The sequence below is a fragment of the Lepus europaeus genome, chromosome 4 (assembly GCF_033115175.1).
Source record: "Lepus europaeus isolate LE1 chromosome 4, mLepTim1.pri, whole genome shotgun sequence".
Lineage (NCBI taxonomy): Eukaryota > Metazoa > Chordata > Mammalia > Lagomorpha > Leporidae > Lepus > Lepus europaeus.
In genome coordinates this window covers 111,424,622-111,447,143 of record NC_084830.1, presented here as the reverse complement: position 1 = coordinate 111,447,143, position 22,522 = coordinate 111,424,622, and the positions used below count along the sequence as shown (strand labels likewise).

Here is a 22,522-nt window from a genome sequence, read left to right as displayed (position 1 = left end):
AAAAATGGGAGGGGGCCAGTGCTGTGGCATAGTAGGCTAAGCCTCTGCCTGCAGCACCAACATCCCATATGGGTGCATGTTCGTGTCCCAGCTGCTCTTCTTCCATTCCAGCTCTCCACTGTGGCCTGGGAAGGCAGTGGAAGATGGGCCCTTGTACCCACATTGGGGACCCAGAAGAAGCTCCTAGCTCCTGACTTCAGGTCATCCCAGCTCTGACTGTTGTGGCCATTTGGGGAGTGAACCAGCAGGTCAAAGACCTTTCTCTCTGTCTCTCCCTCATTATCTGTAACTCTATCTCTCAACTACATAAATAAAATCTTAAAAAAAAAAATGGAAGCATTCACTGGTCTCTACTCACAGTAGAGACCAGCACAGATTCTGAAGTCAGGTGACCTGAATTGATACAAGTTCTACCACTCAGTAGTCGCATGTTATTGGGCAGGATGTTTAAGTCTTCAGCCTCAGTCTCACACCCACAGGACAGCATTGACCATAGTGCTCACCCCACAGAGTTCTTAGGAGAATCACATGAGTTAAGAGATGTAAGGCACTCAGAATAGCACCTGGCACTCAACATGTTTGCTAGTGCTATTATCTTAAAGTGTTATGTTTGTAAGGATCCAAAGCACTCATCTGAAGTACTGCATGGTGTAGATGCTCAACAAACTGTAGATATCTGGTGTTTGGGCATATGACAGCCCTTCCCCTGTCTTCTGATAACAGAATTACTCTTTCTTATGAGGAACCCATGTCCCAGTCAAGAGGGATGAACACATACCCTGCATACCTTCATCCCCAAATGAGTGAGGTGACACATGACCCAAACTTGATCAACCACTGTCAATAACCTCATTGGCAACCTCATTGGCAAAAACAATTCACTGGCGCATGGGCACGGGACCAAATGAGGACTCGGAATCCACGTGTAGCTCTCCAGGACTGCTGATGAGCTCACTGTCAACGAGGATTACTATCTTAAGGCTCTGTGGGTCTTCTGCTTTGTTTGCCATCATGTCCACTGTTCCACAGGAAGGATAGACCAAAATGAAGTCCTTTGATATAACTGAGTCCTGGATCCAGTTGTTCCTGAAGCCATAATGACCACTGGATTTTTCAGTTACTTGGACTGTTAGATGAGTATTTCTTCTTTGGGCTAAATGAAGTTTTGCCACATTTCTTTCCCTTGCTAGTTAGTAGTATAATAATTTAGTAGTATTATAATAATATAGGTTGATATTAAATATTAATTAAATACTAAATAGCATTATCATAATGTAGGTTGATATTAAATACTATTTTCTTTCTCATCACTATTATAAAAATGTCTTATTACATGACCACTGTCTTTGCAGAAGGTATTCTTTGGATAAACATTGACTATTAAGCAGTATTGCCCATAAGTCTAATAATAAAAGAGAAAAGATGTCCAGAATTCCTTTCTATCCCGCATAGCTTCCTACAGAGTAGTCAGCCACACAGAATCCACATTTAGAATTCCCTGAGAAATGGCTTGCTGTGTCTGTTGAGATGCTGTGCTCTTTTAAAGCAGAGCCAGTGGCATATGTACACACACTCCTGATTGCACATTTATTGATTTCTAATTTGTACCCCGTTTACTTCCAAAAAGGCCCTCGAGTGGCTGACAAAATAAGACAAAGACATAATAGGGCCATTAAGAATAATCAAAGATCAAGCCCAAAGAGAAAAAGGGATTGCTGATTATAGCCCAAACCTGGGTTAATATAGCTGCTTTAATAAAAAAATTATATTTAGCTCTCAGTTTTTTGGCAACCATTCAGAACATGTCATGATAAGGCACATGGGAAGCCAGGGATGTCTCAGGTCTACAGCTCCCTATCCAGCACAGAGACCTGGCTGGAGGAGATCCCCCAGGGGAGAGGTGAACGAATGAATGAGTTGATAAATGAATGAATGGTAGATGAAAGAATCAAAGCTCCTTGAGAGCACTGTTTATATCCTTGGGTCTACATCATTCACTTTTTCATCTACCCATTCAGCCATCACTGATGTGCTGATGTGTGCCAACCTTTGTGTCTAGTGAGGGACATGGAGAGGGACAAATACCAAAATGAGTTGAACATTGTCCCGGCCTTTGCAGCTGCAGCTCTCTGGTTGGAAGCAAACGCTCAATGTAATTTATCTCAATGTTCACTCCAGCTCCTGGCCTCTTCAGGCTTGTGGAGGAAGGAGATCAGAGACTGAGATTGTAAGGATGGGAATTGTAGGAGTAACCAAAGCTACCCTGGCGCCTACACCCCCACAGTCCTTTAAACCCTAGAAAACACATAGGCACATCTGTAGCTCACAGGATGCTTAGAGCACATTTGTGGGACAGGCAGAGGGAGGAGGAAGCACCTCCCTTCACTGATGAGGCTGTTTAGGCACAAGAGGGACAGTGAGTATCCCAGGCTCTCTCAGTTAGGAGGCAGCAGTTAGGACCGAACCCAGGGGTTTCCCACACATCCATACCTGGTCCGCAGCATCTTAGAGATCTGTTAGGAACACCAGTGCCTGACCAGCTCTGAACAACATGGACATCACCTTATGGCACGGAGAGGCTTCCATGAGCAAGAACCAGCCCACTCTACATCCTGCAGCACCTGGAATACTCAGAGACCACCACTCAAAGCTGTCCAGCAGCCCCAGCCCCACGGAAACTGCACTGAGAAAGTGAACCTGAGATCCAACAGCATGTGGTCGGCTGCAGCACTTTGATAACAGCTGGTCAAAGAGGCACACTGCAGTGCTGGGTGGAGGGATGGCTGACAGGTGAGCCTTTAGGGGAGAGCTCTGCAGGGAAGGGGAAGTTCAGAACTGGGGCTGTTTGTGGTGTGCCCACTTGGTATTGCTTACCCAGTGCTGATAGATACTCAGTTGCTGAACAACAAGAACTTCCTCCAGTCTTGTGTCCACTCAGGTGGATCAAGGCTGGAAGGGGAGAGGGGTGGGGGCATATCCTTCCCCATCTTTAGCGAAGTCAGCTAGGTGGACTGAGCCAGAGAAATTGTGTGCACAGCACGAGGAGACCTTGACAAAGCACAGGTGTGTCCTAGAAAAGCCAACAAGACTGCTGCTCCCCAGAGCATAAGCCAATTCTTGGCTGCTCTTGTTTCAACAAAGTGCCCTTTGAAAATACATTGATGTATACAGTCTCTGTGTGTGTATGTATGACATATATAAATATATGTTCCTAATTCAGAGTTCACTCTTAAATGCACAAACTGACATGTGTTTCATATTTTCCAGTTTATCCCAGCGCCTACATGCATTGTTTGATTGCGTAAGTAGGCATTAAAGATAGCCATGGAGAATGAGAATGGTGGCCACAAGGTTGAGCCTCCCCAGTGATGTCGGGGTCCCCCCAGCCAGGCTGTAAATCTCTCTGTGTCACTCCATTCAGAAAGTTGAGCCTTGGGCCAACCAATTCACCCCATGATCTACACTTGTCCCCACTAGCAGGATTTCAGAGTCACGCTCATGGGCTGGTCTGTGCCAGTCATGCATTTGCCTCACACTCACAGTAAGTCAACCACAGTCTCCACCCCAGTGTGCATACCCAGCTCCTGAGTTCCCACACTCTCACAGTGAATCAATACACAGACGGATCTCTAAGCCTTCTCCCACGCTATATCCTGCACTGTTTGGAAGAGAAAGCAAAATTCAAGGTGTTTCTTCCTTTTCCACCAAAGCACAGCCCTCCAGACCTGCAGTTCCCAGACTGGCAGTGGCAGGAAGAGGTAAGGGGCGAGGGCTGTTCCAGAGAGCAACACAGTGCGGTTGAAATGTTCAGTGCAAATCACTACCCTCTGAGACCCCCAGCAGCTTCTTGTAAAAGGCTTACCTTAACTTCCTGCCCCTCGGGGCATTGCCCTGAAGTAACTTCAGACCCAAGCCAGAAGGGAGAGTTCCCTCTCTCCTCACAAGGGAATGATCCACCAATGCAAGCGACGGCCACTTAAACCACCGACCTCCAGAGGAAGTCAGGCCTAGAGGGCTCAGTGGAGCACACCATATACAAGCCCCACTCCAAGTCTCCATGCCAGAGCCCAACTGCCAAGCTCCACATGGCACAGGGCTCCCCACACTAAGGCAACCACATCCTCTACATTGCTTAAGCCAGGCAAGGCACAAGGCAGAGAAATAAGTCAACTCTACTCACAGTCTGGTGAGCTTCGGATTGCTCTGGAAAAGCAATTCTGGAAGAACTTGGAGCTTATTCTTGTTCAGACGCCTAAACAGGAAAGGAAGAAGGAAAGGATGTCAAGGAGACGTTAAATCAGATCAAATGCATTCACAGACACTGCTTCAATCAATCAATCAATCAATCAACAGGTATTAAGATACTCTCTAGATCTTTAAATATGGGATGCTCGACATGTGTAAGGCATATTCCATCTTGGCAAGGCATGCAGTCAAGTTGGGGATGTCAGGAAAAACACAGCAGTGCACTGGGAAGCCAATCCTCCAAAATGCTTCCAGGACAGACATCACTAATCAATTGCAAGCTTCTTTCCCATGGGTCCCAGACAAGACTTTTGAACCTCTCTCAATAATGAGTTCCAGGTACCTATTACCAAGTAATGGAACTGGACTATGAAATACATCCCTAAAAGAATAACTAAAATAGCAGGGGAAATATTCTAGATCATGAATGGTGATGGTGGGAACAGATAGCAGTTGCTATAGCAACAGAGAAGGCAAGACAGATCAGGGCAGGCTGAGGACCCAACACAATCCCTGCCATCCTGACTCTCAAGACCACAGCAGGGCTGTGTTATGCCTTCCATGGGTCCACAGCCTGTTTACCTTTGTGAGCTGTTGTCTCCATAAAAATGTTTTTAGTATTATAAACATTTAAAAATTTTGTGTATTTATTTGAAAGGCAGAGAGAGAGGGAGGAAGGGAGAGAGAGAGAGAGAGAGAGAATGAAAGGGAGAGAGAGAGGTCTTTCATCCACTGGTTTACTTCTTAACTGCCCACGGCAGCCAGGGTTGGTGCAGGTCAAAGTTAGGAGCCAGAAATTCAGTCCACATCTCCCATGTGGGTGGCAGGGGCCCATGTATTTGAAGCATCACCTGCTGCTTCCCAGTATGAGCATTGGCAGGAAACTGGATTGGAAGTGGAGCCAAGACTCAAACCCAGGCACTATAATTTGGGGATATGGGCACACCAAATGGAATTTTAATGCATCAAATGCCCTCCCTCAATATTATACAAGTAAGTTGATATTAAAAATATATTAATATTATATGTTCATTTCAAACCAAAAATTCTTTTAATCCTTCTAAATACTAAATGAAAGTAAACCTTTTCCTGGGCTTCTAACAGTAATGGTTAGGACTCAGCACAGTTTCCACTGTGCCTGAAGAAGTTGGCTCTGGCAGGGAATCATGTCTGTGAAATATGGCCTGAGGCAAAACCCAGCCCAGCAGAGATGGCCCACCTTGGATGGTGGTCTACATGGCCAATCTGAGCTCTCCTAGGCATGATCAATGCTCAAGGTCACAGGAAAGTGGCCATCTGTCTTCCCAAGGGGCCTTGAGCTTGGTCCCCATGATATCTGCTCTCATGAGGGATGCTGGGCCAAGAGGGAGACACTGTTCCATGCTGGCTTCATGCCCCTCGGCCCCAGCATCCATCCACACCATAATCAGTGAAAAGGGATTCTCCCTTGTCACATGAACCCCTAAACCACTTGCTGTGGTTTCAATAAGATTTGGCTCCCCAACTCATTCAGTTATTTAAACCCCAAAGTCATAAGTTAGTGTCACTAAAGAGGGTGAGGGCTTGATCCGATTATGGTGTCTGAGGGTGGGGTTTTGGAAAATGATTGAATTGGATTCGGTTGCTAGGGTAGAGTCTGAATCATAATGGTTTTCTAAGGAGAGACCACATAGATATAGGACAGAAGTGCTCCCTGACTCTGGTTCCCAGCTCATCATGTGTTCCTCCCTCTGCACGTGTTCTACCATGCACCGGCCTCCTAAACCATGAACCAAAATGAACCTCCTTCCATCAGACATAGCTTGTGCTGGGTGTTTGTTACAGTGACAAGAAGCTGATTAATACACGGTTCAGACTTCTCAGTCCCCAGAACCTTCTGGCAGTTTATACCTTGGGTAATTTTTTTTCCTAGCTAGAATGAAATGATCATGTCTGATTACCTGGGATTACTCTATTATACCTATCTTAGAGCTAAGTAAACTATGGTAAACTTCTTCCCCAGTTCTGGCCCCTGAAAACATATATGCTCACACATAACACACCAGACATACAAGATTCCTAAATGGGATTTTGTTGATGTTTCTCCCACTACATCAGTAGACAAAAAATAGACAAATGTAGGATAAGATGGAAGCCCAAAAGGGCAGAGCCTCTGAAGAAGGAGCATTTAAGACCTTATTAATAGGGGCCGGCGCTGTGGCTCACTTGGTTAGTCCTCTGCCTGTGGCACCGGCACCCCCATATAGGCACCAGGTTCTAGTCCCGGTTGCTCCTCTTGCAGTCCAGCTTTCTGCTGTGTCCCAGGAAGTCAGTGGAAGATGGCTCAAGTGCTTGGGCCCCTGCACCCTCATGGGAGACCAGGAGGAAGCACCTGGCTCCTGGCTTTGGATCGGCACAGCACGCCGGCCATAGTGGCCATTTGGGGAGGTGTTTCTCTCACTGTCTAACACTGCCTATCAAAAAATATTATTATTATTATTATTATATATTATTAATAAGCCCTATTTCACAAAGGACACTCAGCCCAGTGGGGCCCATGCCATGTGTGGGTCGCTGTGGTCGGGGATGCTGTCCAGGCAACTCCTAACTACAAGGAGGCCAAGGAGCAAAACGACTGGGAAATTGGACAAGATAGGCTCTCATTCCCTGCCTGCCTCTACAGTGCCTGACTCCAGTGGTTTTTAAATTGAGGTTAAAAAACACACACGATTTACCATCTCAACAAATTTTTAAGCATTTTATTGAAATATGGTCTACATACCAGGGAATGCACGCAAGTGTACAGATAAATGACTTTTGTTGGTCATCTCATCACACTCATCTTAACAATTTTTAAGTGTGATGATTCAGTAGTGTTAAGTATATAACTTCACCTTGTTGCACAACTAATCTCCAGAAATGCTTTAAGCTTGCAAAAATGAAACTCTACACTGAACAACAGCTCTCCTTTTCCCCCCTCTCCCTGTCCCTGGCATTCACTCTGCACCCTATGTCTGTACCAATTTGACCAGCACTTTTTCAACTACTCCTGGCATCCAATGTGCTCCTGTTGCTAAAGTGGAAAAAAGCAGGGGGTCCAGTGAACAGAAGGACATGGTGAATCTTGTTTATTCTTTAGGGCAGTTTCTATCCAGCCAGTGATAAGCCCCTTTACAGCAAGCAGAAGCCACTGGTACTGCAGATGGTATGCTGTTATGACTATAGAGTGTGCTAGGGCTGGCTCAGGTCTGGCTGTATCATGCTGTCAGTGTAGGACCTAGTGCAAGTTACCCAGCCTTTTGGGCCTCAGTTTTCCCTCTGCAAAATCATCCCTATGTCTGTAGGTTACCATGAGTCTTCAATGACACAGCAAACATGCAAGTGTTTAGCACTGCAGTAAGAGCACGGCAGCGGTAACACACATGATGCTGACTGAGTCCTGCCTGCATGTCAGACTCTGTGCTGTGTGCTGTGGTCGTGCTTGAGCAGGTGTTATTACTGTCCCCATCTTGCAGCAGATGACGAATCAAAGGCTGGGAGATTGAGCACATCCCCAAAGCTGCAGTGTTAAGAAGAGAAAGCAGGAAGAGTTGAGCCCAGTCAGTCTGAGCCCAGAGCCTTGGACGCCATGTGACTTGAAGCCTTTCCATACATGAAAGCTCCCTTCCCCTTCCCCTTTCTTCTCTTCATTCCAGGCTGTCACTGCCTCCACCCCAACCCAGACAATGACCCACCCTGGAACAGGGCCCTCCCTGCAAAGGGCTCTCATGGAGGTCCCCAGGCAAGAACTGGATCTACGTGGGTCTGTCGGGATCCACCCTCTATTGTCACAGCTGTACAAAGCCTGGTAAGAGTTGCATTCAGACAACCAACACTCCAGTCTAGGCAAAAATCCTAAGATCCGACCCACCACTGCCTGCAGTGGGTAGGGTATTTAGTGTAGTAAAAGCCCTAAACTGGAGTTGAAGCTAAAAATAAAACCAGCTTGGCTCTGAGGCTCCCGGAAGGGAAGGAATCATTTTCAGTTCTTTGCCAGTATTTGTGGCTGGACAAAAATAAAAATGCAACCAAATTTAGCCAAATGTGCACTGCCTGGTGCTTTATAAACTCTGAATAAGGATTCTGGGGTGGCAGGGCTGGGCTCTGCTCCCGAAGCCTTGGGGCCTTTCCACTTCAGCTTGGGCTATTTGCACGCTGGTTCTCTATATCGGAAGGAGCTCGATGCTTATTCACATTTACTTAGTTAATAGATCAGCTGAAAGGTCTTTGAAAAGCCACCAAAGACACCGAATTGCATAAAGTACATTTCCTACAGGGCTGCTACGAACACAGATAATGAACAGAATGAAACGTGCAGTTCTGATGGAGAAACAGGTAAGTGCCTGACTGCAGACAGTGCTACTGGTTGTGGTGTGCTCGTACCTTCTGCTGCATCTGTTACTCTGGGACCAGAGATGGAAACCTCTGCCTGCAGTTCAAACCAGAAGTAAACCCACGATTCGATTCTTAGATCACATGCAAAGAAGGACAGATCTGAGGTTGCTAAATGGAATATGGGCCAGGTCAGTGACAGGATATAGTCCACACTGATGTCCCTTATCCCTTGAAGATCAAAGTTCCTTCTCAGCCTTCCTGCTGCAATAATCATGAGAAGCAAGGTCAAACCCCCACTGGTTGCTGAGTTACAAGGTCATAACGTTTTCTAGATTAAACTGTGACACTCCAAGTAACAGAGCCCTGTGTTTGTAGAACCATTGAAGGCCTTCCTGGATGTACCTGGTATGAGATATAATTGTGGACTCCATCCATTCAAGTGCCTATACATTCAATTACTTATTTATCCAATCATCTGGCCACCATTTACCCATCCATGCATCCATGCATCTGTCCATCTATTCTTCCATCTCTCCAGGCTTTTTCCAGTACAAATGTACATAGGCAAATAAGATTCAATTCTTTTCTTTTAAAATGCTGTAACCTTGGAAGAGATAGTCACGAAAGCAAAAAAGTGCCCCATCACCTTATAAGCCAATGTGTTGTGGGAGTACAGAAGAGAGACAGCTAACCCAATCCCAGCTAAGGGAAGGCTTCTCAAAGAGGGAGGTTTTGAGTTTACCCTTGTCAGACAAGTGCAACACTTCAGGAAACATGGACTCAGCCTTCTAGAGTTAGAGGTCAGGATATGCACCTAACTGGAGGGCTAGGAGAACCAGGACCATTTGGGAGTGGGGCCTGGCCAGGGTTGCACGGCTGGAGCCTGCAGGTGGTTTGAGAACACTTAGTATCACAGTGTACAGGAAGTCAGAGGTCATATCATGAGCAATCTTGTGGGGTCATGACAAAGGATTTGGACCTGGTGTTTTATAGACAATAAAAACAAGGCATAGAAAGGTGTTGCACAAGAGAAAGATTAGCAAATGGTTTGAATTTTAGAAGATTCTCCTCAGTAGCAGTAAGCCTAGTTTTGAGGAGGGTATAGTTGGGGGCAAGGAGACCAGAAAAGAGTAAAGAGCTCCTGAGTACTTAGTATGAGGACCTGGTTAAGAATGTGAGCAGCGTCAGAGTGTAGGAGATGACATGAAGTATAATCAGCAGGGTATGGTGATGGGATCTGAGGGAGCTACCAGAGGTATAAAAGTGTCCTCTCCCTTGCTTCCTGGTCCCAAGCCTGGGTAACCAATCAGCTGAAACCATCAATCGCTAAAGAAATGCATAGGGAAGGGAAGGACACCACACAGAAGGCGGTATGTTTAGATTAAGGATTTCTCTACCAGTGATGTCCCCCAAATGTGTTTTGACAGCTAATAGCTAGTAATAATGCCAATAATACTAAAATCATGAGTCAGGCACTATACCAAGAACTTTACATGCACTACCTCATGGAATTTCCAAAGAAATACTAGGAGATCAATACTTGTGCTGTCCCTGTAATAAGCAAAAGGAGGTCTAACAGGATTAAGGCAGTTGCTCAAAGTTGACCAATGTCACGGCATTGGGATTTGAACCCAGGCACCTGAGGCTAAGCCTGTGCTCTACCATGTACAATGATGACAGGTCACTGAGCCCTTCCATATGAACTGTCTTGATTTATCACCCAACAAGTAAGTCTCATCCTCCTAGGTTCCAAAGGTCAATGAGGGTGGGAATCCATCTGACACATGCTTTGTGTCCCAACAGCAGCCTGTACAGTGCCAGGCACACAAGGGGTCTTTAAGAAGGGATTCTTAATTTCAGTGAATGAACCAAAAGGCAGGCATGGCAAGTTAGGGGATCCTGAGGAATTAGTAGACTTCCCGGGCTAAGTGCGGAAAGCCATCCTAGGTGAAGGCGAATGGGAGCCTCAGAGGGCCTGTCTGCATGCTACAGAAGCTTCTCGAACACTCAGCCGCCACACTGACCAGCAAGGCAAGCAGGGGGTGGAGCTCACTGCTTCCCCTTGCAGGTGAAGGACAGCAGTGAGGGGCTTCAAGGGCCCCAGAATGGCCCACAGCACGGCAAGCCCTTCCTGTTCTCCAGGAGGTGTGGGATGTCCAGCTGCAGCTAGGGCCCAAGGGAGGCCGACAGTCCAAGTGTGCTAACCCCAAAAGGTCACTGGGACTGATTGCTTTAGTAATGAACTCAATTGGTTCCCCTTCCCCAGGCAGTTTCTTAGGCAGGCTGGATTCTTTCTCCGTCTGCTACTGGTGCTCTCAGAAACAGCCACGTGTCTAAGCAACAAGAGCCACAGTGGCTCTGTTATTCAGAGCAGAAGCACCACGCTGCTCTTCATGGAAGATGGGGAGGCACAAGGATTCCCAGAGAGCTCTGTTTTCAGGCCAGGAAGCACAAGGAATGACAGAAAATGCCAGGACAAGGGCAGGACAAGGGCAGAACCAAACTGCAGAGGCCTCAAAGCTCAGCTCAGAAGTGACACTGTTCCCCAGTTGAGGACACAAATACATTAGAGCCAGAAAACTTGAACCTGGGGCCATGAAAAGAGCTGGAGAGCCCTGATTTCACCAACTGTTCACTGAAACCCCTGGGGGCCTCACATCAGTTGGCTCGCTGCCCTGTAAAACCCAGCAAACGCAGACTTTTTTCCTGCTGTGCAAATTTTCATAATGCACACTGGATGTCCTTTGTTTAGTTCAGTAGGGAACCTGATTTGTGGTGGTGATCGGTTTGTACCACTCCTGATCGGGTAGGGCCCCCACGTGTGTGGCGAGAAAGCCTAGTGGCCTGCCGTATCAATAGAGTGGTCACTTCAGTTGAGGGAATGCTGGTGTCTGGCTTTGTGGCTCTCTTTGCAGAGTGAGGGATTTACAGTTTTAGTGAGCTATGCCAGGGCTTCCTTTGTATAGCACTAAGGGAGCAACCCAGAATTTGGTGTGATGGTTGAGAAAAAGCCAACCTGAGCTTTGCCCTCCATGCGACTCAGCATTTGCTCAATGACATTTAGGTTGGCTGCTGCCAGATTCGAAAATCAGTTATTTTTAGTTTGTAACTTTCAAAGGTCCTAATAGCAATTAAAAGCCTCTATCTTTGACATTTCTGTAGGAAAACTAACTTTGTTGTCAAAAACTAAAATCCTTGCCTCTGAGCAGTTTTTTTTTTCTCATTGAAGTTGTTTACGAGAACTCTTCTTAAAAATAACTTAGAGATTATTTTAGGAACACAGTTATTGTGTAATAGCAAACTACATCCCTCACAGGATACCTGAGAGGGCTGAGTGGTTTCACATCTGCATAAGGGCTTCGCAGTGTTTCTCCAGGGCTCAATAATGACAGTGGCTACAGCTCCTGTTATTATCGTTATCATCATCCCCGCATATCCTAAACGTGCAGACATACAGGAGATTGATTTCTCCTGCACACATGATTGCATCGGTCAGCAAGGCAGTAACAAATGAACTCCAAGGTCTCACTGGGTTAACACAACAAACGTGTGCTTCATACTCGCAAAAAGGGCTTGTTCCACCTTGGGTGATGCTGCAGAGAACACGGGGCGGCCACGGGAGGGAGGAAGGACACCAGCTATGACAAGAGAGAGTGGGGGAGGACACCAGCTCTCACCTCCTTGACCCAGCACTGACTCAGGTCACTTCTGTTCTCAGACTATTAGCCACAACTAGTCACGTGGCACAAATGTAATTGCAAAGCCAGCTGGGAAATCTACAGGAACACTTGGATACTTGGTGAGGACTCTCCTAATAACCCACATGCCTTAAACATCAAAACGGTAAGAATCCTCTTTGGCTTTGTCCTTCAGTCCTTCCTTACATATGTTGACATAGGACATCTGCCATGGGCTAAGGGCTGTGAAAGGTGTTTTATATGCCGTACTCACTTCACTCTTAAAGGGACTATGGAAGTAGACATTGTAACGATCTTCATTTTAGATAAGGAAACTGAGGCACAGAGGTTTTTTTTTAAACTTATCCCAAATCACCAACCTGACAAATAAGTTTAAGTCTTTTTATAAAATGTTTTATTAATATAAAAAGAACAGATTTTATGCCTTCCATAGGTACAATTCCAAGAAGACAACTACATGTCCCTCACTCTCCTGCTCCCCCTCCTCTCTCTCCATCAGTTCTTGCAAAGCCGTAATTTTAATCCACTCTATATCCACAGGCTTAATATGCCATTAATCATAATATTCAAAAAGTAAAAAGTAGGAAGACCACAGTTCCACAGGATTATAAACAAGAGCTAAAAACAACAATCATATCCCAAAATGACCCATTTCATTCCTATACATTTTTGGTATTTCTGTATTAACAGGAACATATCAGAGAACACATATGACATCCTGTCTTTTAGAAGCTGACTTATTTCACTAAGCATAACGGTTTCCAGTGGTACAGAAGTCTCTTGGACACCAAAACCTGTGCTCTGAACCTCTTCTGCCATTCTGATTCCTCAACTCTTTGGTGCTTGGTTAGCCAGGAGGTTGCCCAAAAATCCCAGTGGGGAGACCAATAACAAGAAAGTATTTGCCCATATTATAGATGGAGAAATGGAGTCAAGGCAGACCAAGAAGTGGGCTTTGTGCTCCCTCGGCCTTACTGTCCAAGGCCTAGTGCTGGCCTTACAAATAGAAGGCTCTGAGAATCTCAGGAAATCATTGCTACCAGGACAGGTTGGGAATCTCTGGCCATTTCCTGAGAGCCTCTGTCCTTGTTTCTCTCTCAGACCCAACAGTCCATCCAGTCAAAAGTTTTCTGACTGTGTCCTCAGCCCCTGCCAGCCCTTAAAGGTGCCTCGAAATGCCCTATGTAGGTGCCCTATATATGCCATTCTAGAAAATTCTGGTACTTTCCTAGGATCTCCCCTTACTGAGATCCAACTCGGGACCCCAGCAGGAAAAGAAAACAAGCAGAAAGACCCCCAAACACCCCCCTTTGAACTTTCTTGCCTCTCACATTGGACCAATTTTCCTCCAATTACATGGTTGTTAAGGAAATGCAGAGCACCCCCATGGCCTAATCCTGTCTTGCCTCTGACCCCTGCCCCAGTGGCTGCCATATGCCCCTAATATCCCTGCATCCAGAAGACCTTGATTTCAGCAGAAGAGGAGGGGAGGTGGGGAACAATCCTGTCTAGACAGCTGCTCTGCAGAACTCCTGGCAATGCAGACACTGAACCAAAGGGTTGCAAAGGTCTCCAGGTCCCAGGGTGGTGACCTTTCTAGTCTAAGTCATTTTTGGTGGAATAATGCAGGGAACCCCAGAGGCCATAGCCAACAAACGGCTTTACCTAGGACCAGAGTCAAGAGCGTGAGTCTCTGGGGATTCCCCAGAGGAGTGTGCACGCAATCACATGGGTACACAGGGACTCGGGCTCTAGGGAAACAGAAGGGTAGAAGAAAGCACATGTATATGCACACACACATTCACATACAAACACACACTGCAGAAATAAGTGACGTACAACTTAACAGAGTCATGGTTGTCCTCAGAGCCAGCCAGATCTACTCCAGGCAGTAAGATCACCTGTGAGGACCAAAGCGCAGAGTCCCACAGTGACCTCTGCACCCTACACCTCACAGTGGGGCAGCACGCAAGGCAGCTCTCCAGACTCAAAAATCGCGCCCGAAATCCTTCTGCGAGGCCCTGGTCTCGCTACTTTCCCTGCCTCCGTGTCTCTAAACACGCCCTTTCCTTCTCTACCCTGCTACCCAGAGTGAGAGCTGCAGACGGGTTAAGAAGTAGTCCAATTCTGGAAATAACTTGAAGGCGGCACAAACAAGATATACGGATGGACTGGTGGTGAGGAATGAGAGAAGGAAAAGTCAAGGTAGATGCTGAGGCTTAGGCCAGTGCATTGAAAATGCTGGAGGGTGGAACAGGGTTAGGGGAGGCAGGGAACAGAGTACACTACTATATATGATACTAAATACGATAAATATACATACTATGGATTTTATTTATATAGTGCATATATATCCAATTGTCTATTGTCTGTTTATCTACACTTGGAGGTTTTACAATTTTATATATAATAATATATAATATATACTAGTCATACCAGATATGATGTATACTATACTATATATACATTATATATTATTATAGTACATAGAGTATATATTATATCTAAAATTATATTATGTAATCTCCAAGTGTAGACAAACAGACAATAGACAATTGGATAGATAAACCAAGAACAAGATTAAGATAGAGATGAAGCTGGCACAGTGATGTGGTCACCACGGGTGATGGAGACAAGGGAGGCAAGCAGAGTAAGGAGTGGGTCCTGGGCTCAACCACCCATTAGACACTGGACAGAGGAGAAGAGAACCACCAGTATGGTGGGAAGAAAAGGAAGAGGAAATGGAGCTGTGGAGACCAAGGGAAGAAAGGCTTCCAAGGAATGAGGGGAAACAGGAGGAGGAAGGAGAGGATGCATCAGCATTGCTGAGAGGTGGAGACAGGTGAGGATGGAGGCCAGAGCTCGCTGTTGACCCTGGAAAGAACAGCCTGGTCCCGAGACAGGCCTGAACAATTAACTGGAGGGGTCAAGAAGGAGCAGCAAGAGAAAACAAGGAAAACCAATTACTTTAAGATGTTTAGCTGTAAAGGGGACAAAACGGGGATGATAGAGAGGAGGGGATATGAGGTCAAGGGAGTTTGTTGCTTTCATTTTTTGAAAGTGAGATTTGCTTAGACTCATATGCTAAAGAGAAGGCTCTAAAAACAGAGTCCGTAGGTGCTGCAGGGAATGACAGGAAAAGTCTTCGAGTGCTGCTCCTGCACAGACAACAGGGGGTTCCAGGGTTAAGGCCTGGCGATGGCCTTTGACAGGGCCACAAACAGGTCAGCTTTGCAACAGCAGGGAAGGCATAGAGGTCAGGGGACAATGTAGCACAGGTGTGGCTGTGGGAGACTGTGGAGGTCTCTCTCAGCTCCTTCTATTTTCTCACTGCAAAGGGAAGCCAGCTGGTGACTGGAGAGCGGGGAGGAAGTGTTTGATGACTGAGAAGAGCAGGTGAGAAGCAGTTGTCTCAGATGTGCGGGAGTGGTGCTGGGCAGCAGCAAGTGCCCACTAGACGAGGATGATCCTAAGTTGTGAGATTGGCCCACACGGGCAGGTGTGCTTCTTCAGCAACATCCACGTTCTCTTGTATTATCCACAGGCTGGTCCCAACAATACAAGATTGAAATCCATGAGGATTTTTTTTCTCTCCCTTAAAATGCCCAGAACAATGTTCTTAATAGGATGGCATGAGCTCGGCCCTCCTGAGTGTCTCTGTCTTCTCTGGGTTATTCTAGACCCTTCAGCTGGATTTCCAACCCCTTCGACCCACAGGTAGGAAACTGACAGATGCAAATTGAAAGAGAAATACTCTGGGTAGTGGATGTCACAGAGGGCAGGTGCGACTCAGCACAAATTTTCTGGAAGTGTAGTGTTCAAAATGATCCTGTTTGAACACACTGGCCTTTTCTTCTGTTCTGAGTAAGTTCAAAGTGAGAAGGGGAAAAAAAAGTCCTGATGGCAAAACATTCAGGCATTCTGAGCTTGTGAATGACAAATTTCTTGTTCACTTTTGTTCTACACACTTGCACTCTGCAAGATCTGTTAATGATGATGAGCTTCTCTGTGTTTATCTAGGCATTTAGATATAAATCTACATATCTAGTAACAAAAAAAAAGATCTTCTAAGCCTTCTCAGGCATGAGCCCAAAGAATGTAGAGTAATTATCTGTGACCAATTCTCATCTATATCTAATTAGAATTTTACTTTCTCATAACATTTCCTTCCTGGTTCAGGCCCAAGATTTTTTTCTTATTGTTTTTTTTTTCCCCTAGAAAAGAAAAATACCTGGATATTATTAGAATTATAGAATGGAAGGGGAATAGGCTGAAAGGGGAAAAGGGGTGCTTTTCAGATTATAATATTGCTTTGATCTGATTGAACCCTTCTTAGCTTATTCCGTCTACTTGAGTGCTTTTCCAGCACGTGAAGGATTTCGCAACCCTCCAGCTATTGCATTTGAACCGAACTCTGCAGAACAGTTTAAGAGCCCCCTGCTCACTTCACTTACTCCCACCTCAGGCGAGCAGTTCCCCATCCCAACCACAACTTCAAGATCCCATCCAAACTTGTTGGCGTCTCAAACTGAATCCCAGATGTTCACTTAGTGAGAAATAAATGAATGGCCCAAGCTGGGGACTGAACCAGTGAGCCTCACAAATAGATTCCAGGTGTGTTGGCCTCTGGACCACTATCTCTCTCCCTCTCTACTGTGCATGAATGCACACACACACACACAACCAGTTCCATCCCAAAAAGAATCAGACACCATCTCCAGAAGCACAGCTGGTGGAGGGTGGACAGAGCTAGTTACCTAACACGAATAAAGTATTTTCAATGCTGAATCAAGACCAGCAGCTTTAAACATACCCTCCTACATCACAACTTGTTTGGTGTTCAGAACTGGATCAGGCCGGAAGAGTTTGGAAATGCTCGTCTATCTAATCTGGCACTATTTTTCATTGTCAACTTTAGATATCTGCTGTGTTTCCTCTGTGCTATGGTCTGCATGGTTGTGTTCGCTGAAAATTTATATATTGAGATTCTAACCTCCAAGCTGATAGTGTTAGCAGGAAGGGCCTTTGGGAAGTGATTAGGTCTCAAGGATGGATTCTTCATGATGGGCTTGGCGCCTTCTTAAAGAGACCCTGGAGAGCTGCCTTGTCCCATCTACAAAGTGAGGACATGGCTGGACAGCACATCAGATGGTGGGCCCTCACCAGACACAAATCTGCTAGTGCCTTGATCTTGGGCCTCTAGCATCCAGAAATATGAGCAATGAACTTCTGTCATCTTTCAGCCACTCAGTCTATGATATTTTGCTGTAGCACCCCAGATGGACAAAGATAACTATGTTAACTCTTTTTATTATAAATTTAATAAGCACTTACTGTTTGTCTACAATGTAGGACCAAAAAAAAAAAAAAGGCAAAAGGCAAGATTTTCCCTCAGATTACTTACAGACATGTTGAAACGGCAAAACTCACCTCACTTAACTATAACTGAAGAAATTCAGTGTTTACCAAGTGCTCACTCTGTCATGCCTTGAGAATAAAATCCAACATGGCCCCTCCTTAAGGAACTGAGAATCCCACAGGGGAGAAAGGTGTGTTCATCGATAGCCACAGGAATATGTGATGCGTGCTAAGAAAGAGGGGAATACAGAAAGCTGAGGGAGAAGCTTGTATGGCTTCCTGGAGGAGGCAATATTAGATTTTCACCTTGAAAGAAAAGATGAAATGAGCCAGGGAATGGAAAACAGAGGAGTGGCAGAAAGAACACACAGTCAAAGGCACTGAGAAGGAGCACTACAGAAATGACCTCTATTTTACTACACTGAGTGGAGGCTGGAAAATGCTCAGGGGGTAGATGGCAAGAAGCCTGGCAGGTGCAGGCTATGTGAAACATCAAGTATTTGTGAACCGGACTGGTAAGATCAACAGCGGTGAAATCAATGCAAGCCGGAAGGTCAGGCAACGGGCATGGACTCTAAGCGAAGCAGGATGGTACAGATGACTAGGGCCCCGGGGTCTCGTGGAGGAGGTAGGTCTTGAAGGATGTGCAAAGAGAAAGGGTAGGGTCTTCCAGGCTCAGAGGGTAATGTGAGCAAAGCTATGGGAAAATGATTTTCAACGACAGTGCAAATACAGAGGGTCCCAGCATGATCCAGGCACTGGCTACAGGCAGAATGAGAGGGATGACCAGACTGGTAGGACGAAGGCCCCACCCAGTGGATGCCAAGATGTGGTCATCACACTTCTCAAGATATCAAAGGACAAAGAAATGAACACACATCTTTATTTGAATCATAATTTTTAAGTTCTTACAAAAATGTATAACCCACTCATGGTCACTATTACTTAAGGAGAGGCTAAGGAAAAAGAAAGTTGACTTACAGTCAAATTAAAGAAAATAATAAACAGCAATAGTACAGGGATCTCAGAGATTGACATAAAATAAAACATTAAAAGAGTGTAGAAGTTACTGGCATTTGAGAAACACTGTGTTAAACAATGACTGGTCATGGAAATTTCCTGAACAGGTCTGGAATGAAGTAGGCTAGTAGGAAGAAAACTCTGGGACAGTGGCTTGCAGGATGTGCTGGGGGCAGGGAGGGATACAAGAGAGTCAATGGGAGCAAACCTGAAGGAGACCACTTCATGAGTCAGAATAAGAGTCTGGTCACTCCCTCTTCTTAGAGAGCCACCAGGATTCAGTCATGGGAACGCTACCCTAATGACCTTGTCTAAGCCTGTCACCTGCCCAAAGCTCCACCTCTAAATGCTAGAGTCAGATTAAGTTTCTATCCTCTTAATATCTCACAGTGGGGACCTTTGGGTCCAGCATGAGCTTTGCAGGCAGCAGGGCACAGCATCTTCAAGCTGTGGCTCTGCTCAAAGACCCCTTTTTCCAGGAACTCTGCCTCCATCCTCCCATTAAAATGGTGGCTCCATCCCTACAAACTGACCTAGCGCCCTGCAGTTATCTAGCCATATATTTCACTATGTTATTTGGTCTATTGTTTTCTCCCACCATAAATTCCACGTAGGCAAGGATTTGTGCAATTCTGACTATATCTTCAGCACCAAAAATAGGGGCTGGTTCATGGCATAATAAATATCTGTCAAGTAACTGAATCAAGGTTGCTTCAAGTGTCCTATCTTGTGACAATGGGCATAACAGTGATGTCTCTGACAGACTCAGGAGCTTGGGGAAAACCAGGTGTGGGCTGAAGGCAGGGACGCCAAGTGACGGGAGTATAGAGGTCATCACACACTTGGCAGTAAGAGCACAGCCAAGAGCACTGGGAGACTCTGTCATTCACTACCCAGGGCAATTGACAAAACTCACCACGTGTCAGTGTGCTCACCTGTTACATGGAATAGAGACCGAGCACCCCTAATCCAAAAACCCCAAGATCCAAAATGCTTCAAAATCAGCAGTTTTTGAGCACTGACACGATCCCTCAAGTACAAAATTCCATATGACCTCATATAGATCGCAGTCAAAATGCAGGTACAGTAAAAATACTGCATAAAATTACCTTCCAGCTATGTGTACAGGGTATATGTGAAACATAAATGAACTCTGTGTTTAGACTGGAGTTCCATCTCCAAGATGCAAATATTCTAAAATCTGAAAAATATCCAAAATCTGAAATACTTCTGGCACCAAGCATTTCAGATAAAGGACACTCAGACTGTATTACAAACACTTCCCTCCTAAGGAAATCATGAAGACTAACTGAGATAACATGGATGGCCTAGAACCCTGCCTCATGGAAAGTAAGTGCTCAGTACCTGGCACCAAGCACGAGAACAGCCTCCACTTCATAGAGTGCTTGGGGGGAAGAAGATGGCACAAGCAGTTTGCTACCGGGGCAAGGCGGCAGGCAGCAGATGCTCAGTGCTGCTCCCGGGGAGAACAGGATGAGAAGCAATGCCTGTGAAAGGCTCCCAGGAGGGCCTTTAGGGGATATGGAGGTGCAGAAAGAGAAAAGCAGCAGAGGGAAACCCAGGAAGCCCCAGTGAGCAGGTGGGACAACCAAGGCTTGTCTGGGAGACTGAGAGGAGGTCAGCGTGGCTGGAGGAGCCCTCCAGAGGGTCCCAATCCAGCCTAATAGAGAAGTGGGGCAATCTGTGTATGGGAGGTGGGGCTCAAGGGCGAGGCATGGGTGTACGTGGGTAGAGTCCTTTAACACCAGTCTCCTGAGGCTGGCTTCACTGCCTTCAAGCGGTGGCTTAAATGGTGAGTACGGCTCTGAAAAGAAACCAACTTGCCATCCCGTGCTTGTCTTATAAGCTTTCTCACCAAGGACATGGTCATCACTCCCTGCCCCAGATGTCCTCTTGCCCTTGTGGTCCCCATCCCAGGGAATGGCTCCTCCTTCAGGCTCTGTCCCCTGCACAGGGGCCTGCCCATGTGCCATCAGTCGCTGTGTGCTGGGCTCTGCCTCTTCCCATGCCTCCAGAAACTTCCCTTCTCCTAATTCCACTGCTGCTCCCCAGTTCAGGCTGCCGCACTCTCCCTTCTCCCTCTGTGTTACTGAAATGGGCTCCCCTGGCTGGCTGGCCTCCATCTCCACTCCTTACCCTCACACCAGTGCCTGCTCCCTCTCTCTGCAATACTTTTCCTTTCTCCTCGCTTCATTACTCCTACTCTGCCTCCACCTCTCAGCTCAGAGTGCACCTCTTCCAAGAAGGCTGCCGGAACCTCCTCTCTACTCCCAGAGTCCTCTGCCATTATGTTCCTATTTACTGCACTTTGCTATTTATCTCTTTCATCAGACAGGAAGTACAAGGTGGCAAACATTTCTGGAATGGCTTTAGCAGGCCGTATGCCGTCTTTCACAATGACTCTCTTCTGCTGATGTAGTACAAGCACAGTCACAAACAATACATAAATGAGTGGGCATGGCTGAGTTTCAATAAAACTTTATTTATAAAAATAATGCAGCGGGCCAGATTTGGGCCCAGAGGCTACGGTTTGTCCACCACTGCTCTAGTTCACCCCTGCCTTCCTGGGCCCAGAAGAATGTTTTACATATCAAAGGGGCTCAAAAAGATTTCTTTAATCAAAAAGGGAACACTCAATGAATATATGAGTAAGTGGATGGTACATTCCAAAGACTAAGCTAACCTTGTTTGAGAAACATCTTTCCTGGAATCAAGTCCCTATTTTAGGAACTGCGTCTTTTCTGGTTCCCTTCACATCTAACGCTGTGCTCAAGAATAACAATAACAATAACAACAATAATAATAATAATACATATTGCAGAATGCTCTCTAAAACACATTACCAGGAGTAAGCCATCATAGCCCAAATTAATTCTAGGAGCTATGAACTATTATTATCCCCATTTACATAACAGGAAATCTCAGAGGGGTTCCTCCAAGGTGGGGCTATGCCTTGCCCTAGGAACCCTAGCATGGTGCCTGGAATCCAGCCCCTTTGCTGGGCGTATTCATGGTGGGACTCTACCCATGCCTCTCTGGACTTCCCAGCCCATGTGCCAGGCCAGCCCGCCTGCGGGGTGCGCATCTCATGCAGCTCACCCTCTAGTTGCCCTGTCCACCACATCCAGGTCTGATGCTGCCTGCCTCTGTCCAGTCAGTTGCTTTATGCTCAGGGCCCTGCAAGCCCTTTGAGTGCCATTCAATCACTGGTTCCTTGTCCTATTTCTTCTACCCCACACCCACCCCTGCCAAGGAAGTTCTAATGCCAGCATGACACATTTCAGAGGCTAGTGCACAATAGATTGTATCTAGAACTGGCAAAGTGTGAGAAAAATCCGAGAGATGAGAAATGCTGTGCTAGAAGCAGTAGCAAACTCAGCGGTCTTCCTGCGGAGATTCAGCCAATTACCGAAAACACTTCCTTTGGCTGAAAAGCTCACCATGGACTCAGGCTTGGGGAAGAACAGGCTGTAACGTTAAACCCCAACGGGCTGCGCTTTGCTCTGGGCCCTGATTTCATCTGCAGTTCCTCGATGGTTATCTGAGGCCTGCTCCCCCTGAGGATGCACGGGCTCCCAACAAAAGCACATCCCTGGTTGGGAAGCCGGAGGCAGCACTTTCAGGCTGAATTTGTCTCTTTCCCTTTTCCCTGACATGAGTCTTCGCATTCTCACCCAGAACTCAGCAGTCCACTGGGCTCACGGCTCTGGTTTGAGTCTGACTTATGAGCTAGCGCTTCCAGCCGCCGTTACCTGGGAGTCCAGCTACCGACACACGTGGAAACCATCCGGAGAGACCTCAGGTTCAATCCGCAGCTTGGCCACATA

At 46.3% G+C, this 22,522-nt stretch overlaps 1 protein-coding gene across 2 annotated transcripts in view; it reads right to left on the bottom strand.

Annotated features, from left to right (window-relative positions):
• The window catches only part of SLIT3 (slit guidance ligand 3), a 642,896-nt gene that overhangs the window by 526,356 nt on the left and 94,018 nt on the right, over window positions 1-22,522 (bottom strand). For both annotated transcript variants that reach the window (XM_062188711.1, XM_062188710.1), the window contains exon 4: window positions 4,181-4,252. In XM_062188711.1, the coding sequence (XP_062044695.1) occupies window positions 4,181-4,252 (72 nt within the window). The remainder of the gene's footprint in view (window positions 1-4,180; window positions 4,253-22,522) is intronic.